Here is a 13,908-nt window from a genome sequence, read left to right on the forward strand (position 1 = left end):
GACTAGCTGATACTTGTTAAATACTTGATAAATGTTTTAACATTGCATGATATTCAGTATAATCTCAGATATCCGGCAAGAAAAAAAATATTAATTTCACTAAACTTCCTGAAATTCCAATTCACTTCCAATGTTTCATTGGAATTGATTGATTGATTGATTGAATTGACCCCAATGCTGTTGCAGACCACCATGCCACTGCATCGTGGCAATTACGGTCAGATGCAGCATTGGGATGCTGAAAATAGGTGTTAGATCTACTGTATGCAGTAGATGGCGCCATTTTGCAATGACGAATACCTCTGTTACATTTAGACTTCACTGTTTATACCAAGATATATTTGAAGCTGCTAGTGTAAGAAAGGAAACCCACAGTGACCTTGGCTTGTGTGATGAACACCAACATGAGGAAGGGATCAGTGGGATATTGCAGCAGACGTGTCTTTAGCATACATGTAACAAACACTGACCTTGCATGCAAGATCATGTGACACAGTTCCATTTCTATTTGGTCCTAGATAGTCCATGGGCCAAGGCAAAAATCGGTACCACCTGAGGTGACCGCACGATTTTGTTATTTTTGTCTTCCTACATGTCTGTAGTTTATATTTTGGTATGATAACCCTGCCCATTTGGTAGCTTAAGGATAGTTATCACTCTGTAAACAAACCTACCCCCATATAAATGACAAAACCCTGATTTCTGTGTATTAGTCCAGATGATATGTGAAAATGATGTTCCCTTTTTCGTAAAAGCATGAAACTTGGTACGCTTATAGTTTGGGGCCCTGTACAGTTTCAGAAATTGAGCCATCACAAAAATGCCTTGTGGCGGCCATTTTAATTCTGCCATAAGCATAGTTTGCATCATATCTCCTGAACCACACATGCTAACACTGAAAAGGAGATGTCTATCCCAACGTTTTCATGGTCAAGGATTACAATGATACCATAGAACATCATAAAGTGTTAAAGTGACTAATCAATTGTGAATTTGATGACGTTGTGAGAAGGAAATGACAGTATCTGATAACTGATGCTATCCTCTCCCGGTAGGGAGGGGAGGCTGGCCAGCGAGACTAACATAATTATGAAATTACCCTCAAAACACAATAATTGTCAATACTAAACCATGTTTGGTAGGCATGAATTTGCAATTAAAATAGCTATAATTCACCATTGTTAATCTCCGTCCTTACTCTAAAAATGGTAAACCCCATCTTGGATTTTGCCGTCTGGCAGAAAGTCGCAGGATGTTTGGGAGGGGCCTGGGGGCTATTTTAACAAAAGGCCCATAGAAGTAACCCTGACCCAAATTACTCATCAAAAAATGTTAGCCAGAGAGTGGTCATGGAATTGAGGTTATAGCATCAGTTATCAGAAACTGTGATTTCCTTCTCACGTCATTAAATTCACCATTGATTAGTTACTTTAACAGTTTATGATGTTCTATATGGTAGCCATCACCTTTTCTGTGTTATCATGTGTGATTCAGGAGATATGATGCAAACTACATAATTCACTTATGGCGGAATTAAAATGGCCACCACGAAGCATTTTTGTGATGGCTCAATTTCTGAAGATTTACGGGGCCCCAAACTATATGCGTACCAAGTTTCATGCTTTTATGAAAAAGTGAACATGATTTTCACATATCATCTGGACTAATACACAGAAATCAGGGTTTTGTCATTTATATGGAGAAGGTTTTTTACAGAGTGATAACTATCAATAAGCTACCAGATTGGCAGGGTTATCATACCAAAATATAAACTAGAGACATGTAGGAAGACAAAAATACAAAAAGTGCGCGGTCCCCTTAGGTGGTACCGATTTCACCATTGGCCCATGGACTAATTGCATTGTATCTTTCTCAAAACACCACTGAATTCACCAAAACATCACTGAATTCACCATTAACTATTCATGTGAACAGTTTATGATGTTGTATAGAGTGTCATTGTAATCCCTGACCATGAAAACATAGGGGTAGACATCACATTTTCTGCGTTATCATGTGTGGTTCAGAGATATGATGAAATCAGGGTTTTGTCATTTTTTGGGGGTAGGTTTGTTTACAGAGTGATAACTATCCTTAAGCTACCAAATCGGAAGGGTTATCATACCAAAATATAAACTAGAGACATGTAGGAAGACAAAAATAACAAAATTGTGCGGTCACCTCAGGTGGTACCGATATGTCAAAATTTCAGCCTTGGCCCATGGACTATTGTGGGCGTGAGATATTTCAACATTGTATTACAATGTTTACAATGATGACTGTTGTCTTTTTGGGTGTAATTCTCCACCCTGGACTTTGTGTCTGCTAGCTTGGCTTTCTTCTTCCTCTGTATGAGCAGTGAAAGTTACATTTTGCCTACATTGTCGATTAATCGGTTAACATAGATTGATCGATCAAATTCTTAATGTAGTAGGAGGAGTAGGGTTGAATTAGTTTGGAGTCTGCTACTATAGGTTGGAGGCTTTAGCTGATGTGGCCTCCAGAAGCATCCTGCGTGAGGCGATCCAGGACCGTCCTCACGTGATCAAAGGGGTCCCATAAACACGAGACAGGACAAAAGTGACAAAGCAAAGCAAAATGAGACAGACACTAATATCAACTGTCCACAGGTGATGTGGCTGTGCGTACCAGACTGACCTCTCGAGGGCCGAGGCAGACGCCATTTTAAGCCCCGTATGGACAAAAAGACACCATAAGATCAAAAGATGAACAGCCACAACAAAGACATAAATATTGATCATATCTACATGCGAAAGGGGGATGACTGTAACACTACGAAACTGTGATATATGAACAATATTAACTAATTTTCTGTGATATTATCTCTCCTCAGAGTCACCTGTTTGAGAGCATCCAGGAGGGCAAGTATGAGTTTCCAGACAAGGACTGGGCTCACATCTCAGAGGGAGCCAAGGACCTCATATCCAAGCTGCTGTTCTGGGATGCCACTCTGCGTCTCAGTGCTGCTCAGCTCCTCCAGCAGCCACTCTGCGTCTCAGTGCTGCTCAGCTCCTCCAGCACCCACTCTGCGTCTCAGTGCTGCTCAGGTCCTCCAGCACCCCTGGGTGCAGGGGGTAGGTGTCTTCTAAACTTCTATTGACACATGACTACTGGTACTCTAATTCATCCAGTGGCATTTATTAGTAATACACTTAGGAGTTTATTTCACAATCTTTATTTAGTGGTTATTTCAAAGTTAAAGTGTACATGCTGGTGTTTTCATTTCCCCAGAATGCTCCAGAGAGAGATCTTCCAACTCCTCATTTTCTCCAAAGGTAAAACCAGATAGCTTTGAAAACTATGTCAAATTCATCTCTAAAGCCCTTTAAACAATTGTCAGTGCTTGTGCAAAGTGCTTTACAGAGCAACAAAGGACATTGATAAATACATTTTAATTAATTAAATTAAATTAATACATAATAGATAAATAATTGTATTACTTTCTGAAGACTGGACAATGTGTGGTGCGTTTATATTATTACATTATACTTTTATACCTCTCAAACAATTTCTGTTGCTCTGCACAGCCCAGCTTTATTTTCCAACTTTTCTCAAAAGTTTCACAATCTAGGCCGTCCAGGTAGTGTAGCGGTAGATTCCCTGCCTACCAACACGAGGGTCGCAGGTTCGCGCCCCCGGATTAGTCGGGTGTCGGGCAATGGGTCTGCGGGTGGGAAGCCAGATTAAGGGTATGTGTCCTGAAGCGGCTGGCATGTCTTGGAGGAAGCATGGTGCTAGTCTACAGCTCTCCCCAGATTGGCAGAGGGTGGAGCAGTGACCCTGGGCAGCAGAGCAGGGGGAAATTGGCCAAGTACAAATGGAGGGGAAATCTGAAAAAAGTTTCACAATCTAAGCTTTTACTCTGAAGGCAAAATCGCTCTACTTCCTGTCTCACCCTGGTTAACTCATACAGTAGCTAACTTGACGCAGCAAAATCGCACCACTTCCTGTCTAGTCCTGAGCAGGAAAGCTAACTTTTACTTGGTCCCACATGTTCTTTTGGGCATGAAGTGTCCTAAATGAGAGCATTCAACCGTGTGTGTGTGTGTGTGTGTGTGTGTGTGTGTGTGGGTGTGTGTGGGTGTGTTTAGGTGTGTGCGTGCGTGTGTGTGTGTGTGTGTGTGTGTGTGTGTGTGTGTGTAGGTGTGTGCGCGCAGTCAGAGAGCCCAGATCCAGCCCCACAATGTCCCTGGCCTTACGGATCAGTTTGTTGAGTCTGTTGGCATCCGCTGTAGTGTTAATTTTGTCGGCTATTTTTTTATTTAGTCTTAGTCTTAGTCCCGTGTTAAATGTCCTTGTTAGTCTTTGTCATATTTAGTCAACCTCATCCTGTTTTTATTTAGTCAAGTTTTAGTCGACTAAAAGTTTGAGCATTTTAGTCTCAGCTTAGTCAAATAAAACCATAAGTATATTAGTCTAGTCTTAGTCAACAAAAACTGTTCACATTTTAGTCTAGTTTTAGTCAATGAAAACTGTTGAATCTGCTGATGCGCTTCACTAGTAATGGTATTTCGAAGCAGTGTTGGCAACTCTTTCCCAGGGAAATTAATGCTGACCCTGCCCACCCGGGCCAGTGTCGGCATATTTACAGTCCCTGCTCAGCCCGCAGCTGAGGGGAGAATGGAGGGAGGCTGGCTGTGCTGTGTGGAAAGCACTCAGACCTCTCTGGATATAATGTAGACAAGCAAGTAGCTGTACATTTTGGGAACACAATGCCTCATACACATATAGATAAGACCCTTAGCTAAGACTGGGTGGATTCTGTTGTAACTACTGCAAATGTTTTTCAGACAGCTAAATGTCAGCTAGATCTATGATGCTGCAACACAGGAAACTGAACTGCTGCATTGAGGGGGGGAAACAGTCTATAATTAGTGTTAATTTTGTTGTCTATTTTTAAATTTAGTCGTAGTCTTAGTCCTGTGTCAAATGTCCTTGTTAGTTTTTATCATATTTATTCAACCTCATCGTCTTTTTGTTTAGTCAAGTTTTAGTCGACTAAAAGTTTGAGTATTTTAGTCTTGTCTTAGTCAATGAAACTAAAAGTCTGAACATTTTAGTCTCGTCTTAGTCTTGGGGAAAAAGGTAGTCGACTAACATTTTTCGTCGACGAAATTAACACTAATCCGCTGCCTTCAGCCTGCTGCCCCAGCACACAATAGCATACAGGAAGGCACTAGCCACTACCGACTCAGAACATCCTCAGCATGGTCCGGCAGACGTTGAAGGACCTCAGCCATCTCAGAAAGTAGAGACGGCTTTGCCCCTTCTTGTAGAGTGCATCAGAGTTCTTAGCCCAGTCTAGTTTATTGTCAATGTACACTCCAAGGTACTTGTAATCCTCCACTATGTCAATACTGACCCCGTCGATTGAAACAGGGGTCACCGGAGCCTTGACCCTCCTCAGGTCCACCACCAGCTCCTTTGTCTTTGACACATTGAGCTGCAGGTGGTTCTGCTCACACCATGTGACAAAGTTGGCCACCACATCCCGATACTCATCGTCGTCGCCATCTTTGATACATCCCACTATCGCAGAGTCGTGAGAGAACTTCTGAAGGTGGCAAGACTCTGTCTGGTAGGTGAAGTCCGTGGTGTAGATGGTGAAGAAGAAGGGAGAGAAGGCCGTCCCCTGTGGTGCTCCTGTATTGCTGACCACTCTGTCTGACACACAGTTCTGCAGGCGCACATACTGTGGTCTGCCAGACAGGTAGTCCACAATCCAGACCACCAGGGGGGCATCCACCCGCATCGCCGCCAGCTTCTCACCCAGTAGAGCCGGCCTGATGGTGTTGAAAGCACTGGAGAAGTCGAAGAACATGACTCTCACAGTGCTGGCCGGGTTGTCAAGGTGGGCGTAGGCGCGGTTGGTCAGGTAGATGACAGCGTCCCCCACTCCCAGTCGGGGCTGGTAGGCGAAATGGAGGGGGTCTAGGGATGGTTTGACCATAGGCCTGAGCTGCTCCAGGACGAGTTTCTCCAGGGTCTTGGCTTTTTAGGTATAGGGACGATACAGGACATTTTCCACATCACGGGGACCCTTTGGAGACTCGGGCTCTTGTTGAAGATCAGCTGTAGCACATCACAAAGCTGGGGGGCACAGGCTTTGAGCAGCATGGGGCTGACGCCATCCGGGCCAGCTGCTTTCCTAGTGTGTAGCCTCATAAGCTGATTCCTCACCTGGTCCGCTGTGATGGTCAGCGTGGGTGGGGGGGGGGGGCATCATCAGCTCTGAAGCCCTTTGGGGGGGGGGGGGGGCGGTGTAGCCTCGTCTCTGGGTGACGGGGTATAGACAAGTTTCCTGGGCACTTCCGGTTTGCTTCCGGACTCGGCCGCGATCGTGTCTGTCGGTTCCGGTGTTTGTGAATACGGAGAAGCGTAACGTACTACCGTAGTAGCCATAGCGACCGCCGAAAAAATGCAAACTTGGGATCATTCTGCGAGTCTCCTATCTAATGAAAGAGTGTCTATCCCACACCCGTTGACACTGGACACATGGGAAGATAATATGTGTAAATGGCCGAACGTAACTACAGGCAGGATTATAGCGTATTTTGAGGAATCAATGGCGGTGGATGGCAACGCGATGAACAATCTCAAAAGCTCCGAAGCGTACCAATATCTCCACAGCAACAAAGTAAGTCGGGTATGTTGTAACGCTATGTATTTCATCAAATTACGCCCGTTGTGAATGAATATTACGGCTATTATTCCAGTGTTGTCATTAAGAGGCCGATTTCGCAGCAAGAATATTTAATTGGTCGGCACGTCGTTCTCGGTAAGGACGCTTTCGTTATTGAAACAGACAACATGCATGCACACTCCTACTGTAGCCTATCTATCTGCATTTGCAGACATTCATGAACCCATATCTTCTGGACATTGCCTTGATGAAAAAACAACGCAGCTAAAAGTAATAAGTGCGACAGTGTCAGTGCAGAGTGCAGACAGCGCACAACTTGAATCTCCAGCAATAGGCTACGCACCTTAATCTCTCCCACTCCACACCTGGCACCTGCGTCAGCTCTCCTGCACTCGTTCTCGGCTCGCATGTGGCTTTATTGGTGGTAAGCATTTTGATTCATCTCCTCATCATACGAGCGTCGGGCAACAAGCGCGAGCCATTGATTGATTGATTGATTGATTGATTCGCCCGAGTAGGTAAAAAGGCTTTTTACCTCCGCTAAATTGACAGCCTACGTCGGGTCTCTTTTGCTTTTGACGGCGGTAGGCACGCTTCTGTTTCTTTCCTGCCGTCTTGCTGGCCTCGGCTGAAGTAGGCTACTTGTTGCATGATCTCGATTTAAAAAAAAGGACTGGCCTAGCAAGGGATGTCTGTTTTGACATTTCGGTTTCCTCCTGTGTGTTTCCTCACAGCGGGTCCAGCGCTGGCCGGCGGGACTGATGCTGCTTGTTGTGCAGCTTTTAAACGGCGCTCTACAGTAAAGAAAGCGTCTGCTATATTTTTCTTTTTCACCAACACTCAACATACAGGGGGCGGAAAACATATGATGTAATAAGTCTCTATTTAAGTCGTAGCTTATTGGCAACATCAGGCTGCTGTGGACGCTATGTGGACTTAACCGGAAGCCGGGGACATATAAGGCTGCTATGGCGCCGCCCTAGGCCAGCGCTGGGAAACTTGTCTATAGCCTGGGGGATGAGGGGGAGGGGAAGGTGATAAGCCTGGAGGGCCATCAGCCAGAGCCGGAGGGGGGGGAGGGGGGGGAGGGGGCCACGACCCGTTCCTTACACCCTACCAACGCCAACAGCTGCTCAAGAAAGTCAAAGAGGTGAGACTCTCTTCCAGCCATCCATCATGCAGGAACTACCACAGTGAGAACATCACATCACGTCACATCACACATGCATTTCATTCCAGGCTTCTTCCCTATGGGACATTTCCATACTTCCTGTTTACATTTGAAACCCCTCCTAAATCCAGTTGTTAGGGTTGTCTTTTTTTAATTGCAAAACATGTAGTACAAATGTACAAAGGTGATTTAATAGATTTCTTATTGTTGGAAGAATATATTGTTTTAGTATATTGTTTGCTACGCTTTTCAAAAACAATAAATAAAGACTTTAAGTTGGTGAATATGGTTTTATGGATGTGAAATGTTGCTAAAATGTCTGCCATGTTTTAACTGGGGTCTCTCTGGGATTTTGTGTGTGTGTGTGTGTGTGTGTGCATGCATGCGTGTGTGTATGCGTGAACACGTGCATGAAGGTGCATGGCCACATCCGCTCCATGTCTCCGTCCCTGGTCGCTCAGCTGGGTGGACTAGCGGTGGAGATGTCAGAAGCAGAGCTGGGCACCCTCCGTCTGTCCGAGCTGAGGAGTATCTACGCCATGGGATCAGTCAACACCTGGACAGACAGACAGGTATCAGCTTCGGTCATAGCCGGAGACATATTACATCCACTGTGTTGTGTGTTCACTCGCTTTCTGAAACAAATTGTACAAGTAGCACTGGCATGCTATACAATACAGGGTGAAGATACAAGTACGTTGCTAATACATCCACCTACAATCCTGTTTGAGGCTATTTTACGCTCACTCATTCTCTCCATGGCTTTCATCCTAGCTGGCTGTGCTGTTCAGCCGCTTGTTAAACGCCACCAAGCAGAAACCTTCACAGCTGGACTCCAGCACTTTTGTGGCGATGGGATACATCGTGTGTGGAGCTAAAACAACAGAGATGCGTTTTTTCAATGCTGTGGAGTTCAGGTGAGACGTGTGTGTGTGTGTTTATTAGGGGTGTCAAAAATAATCGATTATAAGATGCATCGTCGATGCGGACGTGCACGATTCTGCATCGATTCACAAATGTCAAGAATCGATTATTATTATTTTTATTTATTTTTTTAACACGTTGAGTGCCAAGGACGAGATATCTCGGCTTACATGATCCAACCGTTGAGTGCCAAGGACGAGATATCTCGGCTTACATAAACATTTTTTTTTTTTGACGGTGGGACATCGATCAACCCCTTTTACGTCTCCTATCCCAGAATTGGAGGAAGAGAATGTGTATAATCTATTTTACCGACCAGCTAGGTGGCGACGGTGCCCTCCCGACAGAGAGAAAGTCAACCAAAAGCAGCCGCCTCCCGCGGCTGCTTCCTCCATTCTCAAGGAAATGGCTTGCCGATTTTACAGTCATCAGTCACCAGACTCGCCGCTCTCGGGCCGCGCCAGCAGCAGCACACGGGGGATTGCAAATTTGCATAATATATTATGGGTGAAACACACTTTGAAACGCCCGCAGAAAGGCCAGAATCGCACGCATTCCGAAAACCCAGAAACGAACGAGCCTCATTCTCATACTGTAGGCGGGGACGCTTTCGCGCTGCTGCGGTGGGGGGTTCCAGAAATGGACTGGGTGGGCAGCATAAAGCCTAGAGTCGCACGGGGCTTCATCGGGGCTCTCAAACCCAAGAGACGAGTGAGCCCTATCCACACTCGCTGCCAGGGAGGGAGGCTGCTCAAACTCGCTGCCAGGGAGGGAGGCTGCTCAAACTCGCTGCCAGGGAGGGAGGCTGCTCAAACTCGCAGCAGCAGCAGCAGAGCACTCGCTTGTGACAAACGCAGGCTGAAAGCCACTAGACACGCCCACGGAGGGAGGAGTTGAAGGAGAGGGCGTTCGGAACTATATTGTTTGGATGTCTGATCTCTCACTGATGCCAAAAATAAATGGTTAAAGTGACTGTTCTGCCTGTTTGATTGAATTTCACAAAACTGCGATTATCTCAGCTTTCACTCTCAGACAGCTGAAACCATGCTGTACTCAACGGCTAATATCTACATAACTACTAACTCTACAAACTAACTCTTTTAGACAGAGAAAGCACACATTCTATTAGTACTTTTGTGAACTTCGTGTTCACAAACTCCAAGCAGAAAAGAATCCTCGGCTCTTGTAAAATGAGCCAGAATCCTCAAAAAACGGCCTGGCAGAAGCTACCTACAGCAAAAAAAAAACGGCTGGCAGTCAATGTGTTAATAATCAAATAAAATATAATGGAAGTACATGCAGTTGTTTATTTTAATTATGGATCATAATACAATGCAATTCCAAATGCACTTTTATTTTAAAAGTAGTCACGCAGTGAGAAAAAAGAAAGTGAGAAAAAATAAATCATTGGGGAATATTGGGGGGAAAAAGTGATGCATTGATTTAAGATGTATCGAGATGCATCGATAATCGAATCGAATCGAATCGTAGCCCTCTGAATCGTAATCGAATCGTGAGGCTAGTGAAGATTCACAGCCCTAGTGTTTATACGTGTATATTAGGGCTTTCACAGTCAACAAAAAAACACTAGTCGACACTATGCATCATAATCAACTAATCGTTCATCTGTGGTGAAGAATAAATACATAAATTGAACATAGATTTGTTTGAACACTCATTTTCCACATGACGCCATGTTAAATCAACAGAATTGAAGGTACTTATTCACCTTATTCTTTGCCCACACATGGACGCTTCCGCATTACGTCATTTCGTAATAGTATTTCCGTTTTAGACTTGCCAAAAACCTCGCAGGCAAGATGGCCGCCCACACTCTCCTCCTAAACTGGCAGAATTACTCCCCCATAAACTAACATATCTTGGCCAATAAGTATGTAACATACAAAATAAAACAACCCGTAATATCTTAATTTTATGTAGAATGCAGAGGACATGTAACTGTTTAGTTAAACTTGCATTCCAGGAATATTGTGCTCTAAAGATGACGTTAGTGGAGTCGAGACTGTTTTGTCCTGAAACCCACCTAGGTTGCGCCAGGCGTAACCTATGTGGGATTCAAAATAACGCATCCGAGATAGAAACGTTATGAATATAGCCACGTTTATAAAAACAAACTAACGCTGGTGATCCGTATGGAAACAGTGTTACTCGAAATGGTTAAAAGTTATATCAATTTGGTCATTCAGTGGCATTTTACTGCCATATAACATAACTAACTAGCGGCTAATATTAGCCACAGTAGGCAACTAGCGCTGAACCGGAAGAACAAATACGTTTGCGTTGAACGCGGAAGAGAGAAAAAGTGGGTGTGGTGAATAAGGTGAATAGACAGAAAGACTCGTCTATGTTGTTACTGAAGTCAAACAGTCGCTATCTCCAACTCAGACAAGCTGCTGGGGTGTAATGGCTCATTTGTAAACAGCCTCTCAGAGCCAATCAGGACTCTGCTATTTCACATATCTCCACATTGGTCCCGCCTACATTAAGTTAACCCTTTACTGGCTGTTTTTGAGACCCTTTTGATGAGAATTGATCATTTCTATTGTGTGAAAAAAATATATCTTCAGCGGTATTAATCGACTAGTCAACTATTATTTGGAAGTAGTCGATGACTACTAAAATTCAGTAGTCGTGAATACCCTAGTGTATGTGTATATATATCTATTATTATTATACTATTATATTGTATATTATTATACTATAATATTATTATCTATTTACTAGTATAATATTATTATACTAGTATTATATATAAATACTGCTGGTTTAAAAATGGGCTGTACATTCACAAAAAGATCTATATATAGTGTGTATATATGTATATACTGTATGTGTGTGTGTATATATATATATATATATATATATACACACACACACACTATATGTACTGTATGTGTGTGTGTGTGTGTAGATATATGAGGACCGCTTTTATGACTGTTGAAGCATTTTCTGAAAATCTCATAAAAAAACGCATTTACACTGTATGCTTCATTTACACTGTAGCTTCATTTACACTGTAGCCTACGCTTCTGTACTGAAAATCATAAAAGTCATAAACTTTTGTTAACCACAGACCTTATTTCAAGCATTCAACCAAAATCCTCACACATAAATCCCATTGACTTTTACACATAAGAGGCGGAAGTGTTAACATCCAGGTCCGGACTCATTCCTGTGGTACTTATGTCCCCTTTACTTACTGTGTGACCTGCTGTCTCCCCCTGGTGGCTGCAGTAAGGCTGTGCTGTGGCTGGGTCAGCTGAGGCTGTCCTGCTCACCAGACCAGTTGCTGGCTCTCGTCGACCTTCTGCAACACAGTCTTGCATTTGGACCCACAGGTAACTGGAAGACTGATGTCTTCATTGAGATTGGAGTTCTGGCAGGTAAGACACATCCACTCTCCTCATGTTGAGCACCCTGATATGAACAATCCTCTCTGTGATCATCTGCTAAATGTGATTTTTCACTCAGTTATGTTGGTGGCTGTTTAGCTCTGGGAGCATTGATGCTACTTCACTTTCTCGTTGTGCAGCTGGTCTTCCAGATATGTCCATGTCAGCTTTGGTGAGGGACCAAATTGAAGGAATCACACCTCTGGCTATCTCAATGATACCACCTGAGCAGTTTAGTGTAAGTCTTAAATGACTATTATTACTAGTTTACTGTACACTGACCTGACTTCCACAAAACAAGTCTATGGAGTTCTATTCAGCTTTTGTTCTGGGACCCGAAATGTCTTGTTATCTATGTTGGTGTGTTCATCTTGACAATTCGTGCCTCCCCTCATTTGGCTCATGTCACCTTCTGCAGGTGGTGTTTAACCCGAACCAGATCAGCATGTTCTCCTATGAGCAGGCTGTGGCAGTAACAGCTGAACAGGAAGCAGCCCTGTCAGGTAACCAGTGGAAAGCCCTGGGTATTGTGCTGTCACCCTGGGAGGACAGGCCTGCCGACTTCAGAGGTAAACCACTGCAACTTGGATCATTAAAAAAATAAATTAAAAAGCCCATTGATAAATTAGAAACATGTACTTAAAGGCCCATTCCGTTGGTTCTGGCGAGAAATAAATGTGCACAAAGTGTTTATTATTGGCACTGAGTGAATGTGCCTTGACGTCACTTAAAAATGGCGACCAGGGGCGTTTCTCTCCGACCAGCCGTTCAGAAGATACATGGAAAACCGCAGTTTCGAAGTGGATAGCATCTCCCGCCACAGCTAGAGGATGTGACGTCTCGCGCGTTCACGTCGAGCTTGTCTCTTGTCTAGACGCTAACAGGAAATGGCTGAAGTAGCTTTTAACGTTACGCTCGTCGCTAGCTGCTAGCTAAAGGAAACAACAAACACAGACTCCAGAAAAAGTCCAGACTAAATAAATAAATATTTATCTAATGAAGCCCGTCTGGCCAGACAGCAGCAATGTGACCGACATCGGGGGGGAAACTAGAGTCAGGACTGTGTTTTCGGTTCATGAAGGGAACTTGCTGCTTGTAGCTACTGTAATGTGGTTTTGACCAGATAACGTTAGCTGCTTGCTAATGGATTTTCAAGATTTTTACTGTCACTCCGTAGTACAAGTATCTGACCACCTGGTCAGAAACTCTGCTAACATTACCGTCTTGTGTGAAGTAATGCAACCCTAACGTTAGTACCGTTATGCTTATGGTCATGGAACATTATTGTTTGACTGCATTTAGCTGCGGTGGTGAGTCGTTAGCTTCATGCGGGGGTCACCCCTATGTTCCCACAGCCCAATGTTCCCACAGCCCTATGTTCCCACATTTCTAAGATTTCAGCCCTATGTTCCCACAGCCCTATGTTCCCACATTTCTTAGATTTTTTTTTCTTCCAAAATAAGGCCCTGTGTTCCCACATTTCCCAACAATAGTCTTGTTGCACAACCACACCAGTCTCAAAGTTTTGTGTGCCTTTGATCATGCAAGAATACACATGATCATGAAAAAATACACAATATGACTAGCACTAGTTAGCAATTCATCCATATCAGATTTGGCCCCAGCCCCCTAAACTACAAGAAGTGGTTTGCACTAGTTCTCATAATGTTCCCACGTTTACTAAGATTTACTTACTCTTTGTCTGTGTGCATTTTAATTTTTAATTTTATTTTATT

General features: G+C 43.8%; 1 protein-coding gene across 1 annotated transcript in view; it reads left to right on the forward strand.

Annotated features, from left to right (window-relative positions):
• Window positions 1-13,908, forward strand: part of LOC310770972 (uncharacterized protein) — a gene marked incomplete at its 3' end in the record, with an annotated part of 78,260 nt that overhangs the window by 12,172 nt on the left and 52,180 nt on the right. The window contains exons 10-14 of the mRNA XM_083663661.1: window positions 2,855-3,095; window positions 3,253-3,296; window positions 8,252-8,407; window positions 8,610-8,752; window positions 12,015-12,118. Coding sequence (XP_083519787.1) covers window positions 2,855-3,095; window positions 3,253-3,296; window positions 8,252-8,407; window positions 8,610-8,752; window positions 12,015-12,118 — 688 coding nt within the window. The remainder of the gene's footprint in view (window positions 1-2,854; window positions 3,096-3,252; window positions 3,297-8,251; window positions 8,408-8,609; window positions 8,753-12,014; window positions 12,119-13,908) is intronic.

The sequence above is a fragment of the Poromitra crassiceps genome (assembly GCF_964638095.1).
Source record: "Poromitra crassiceps genome assembly, contig: HAP1_SCAFFOLD_282, whole genome shotgun sequence".
Taxonomy (NCBI): domain Eukaryota; kingdom Metazoa; phylum Chordata; class Actinopteri; order Beryciformes; family Melamphaidae; genus Poromitra; species Poromitra crassiceps.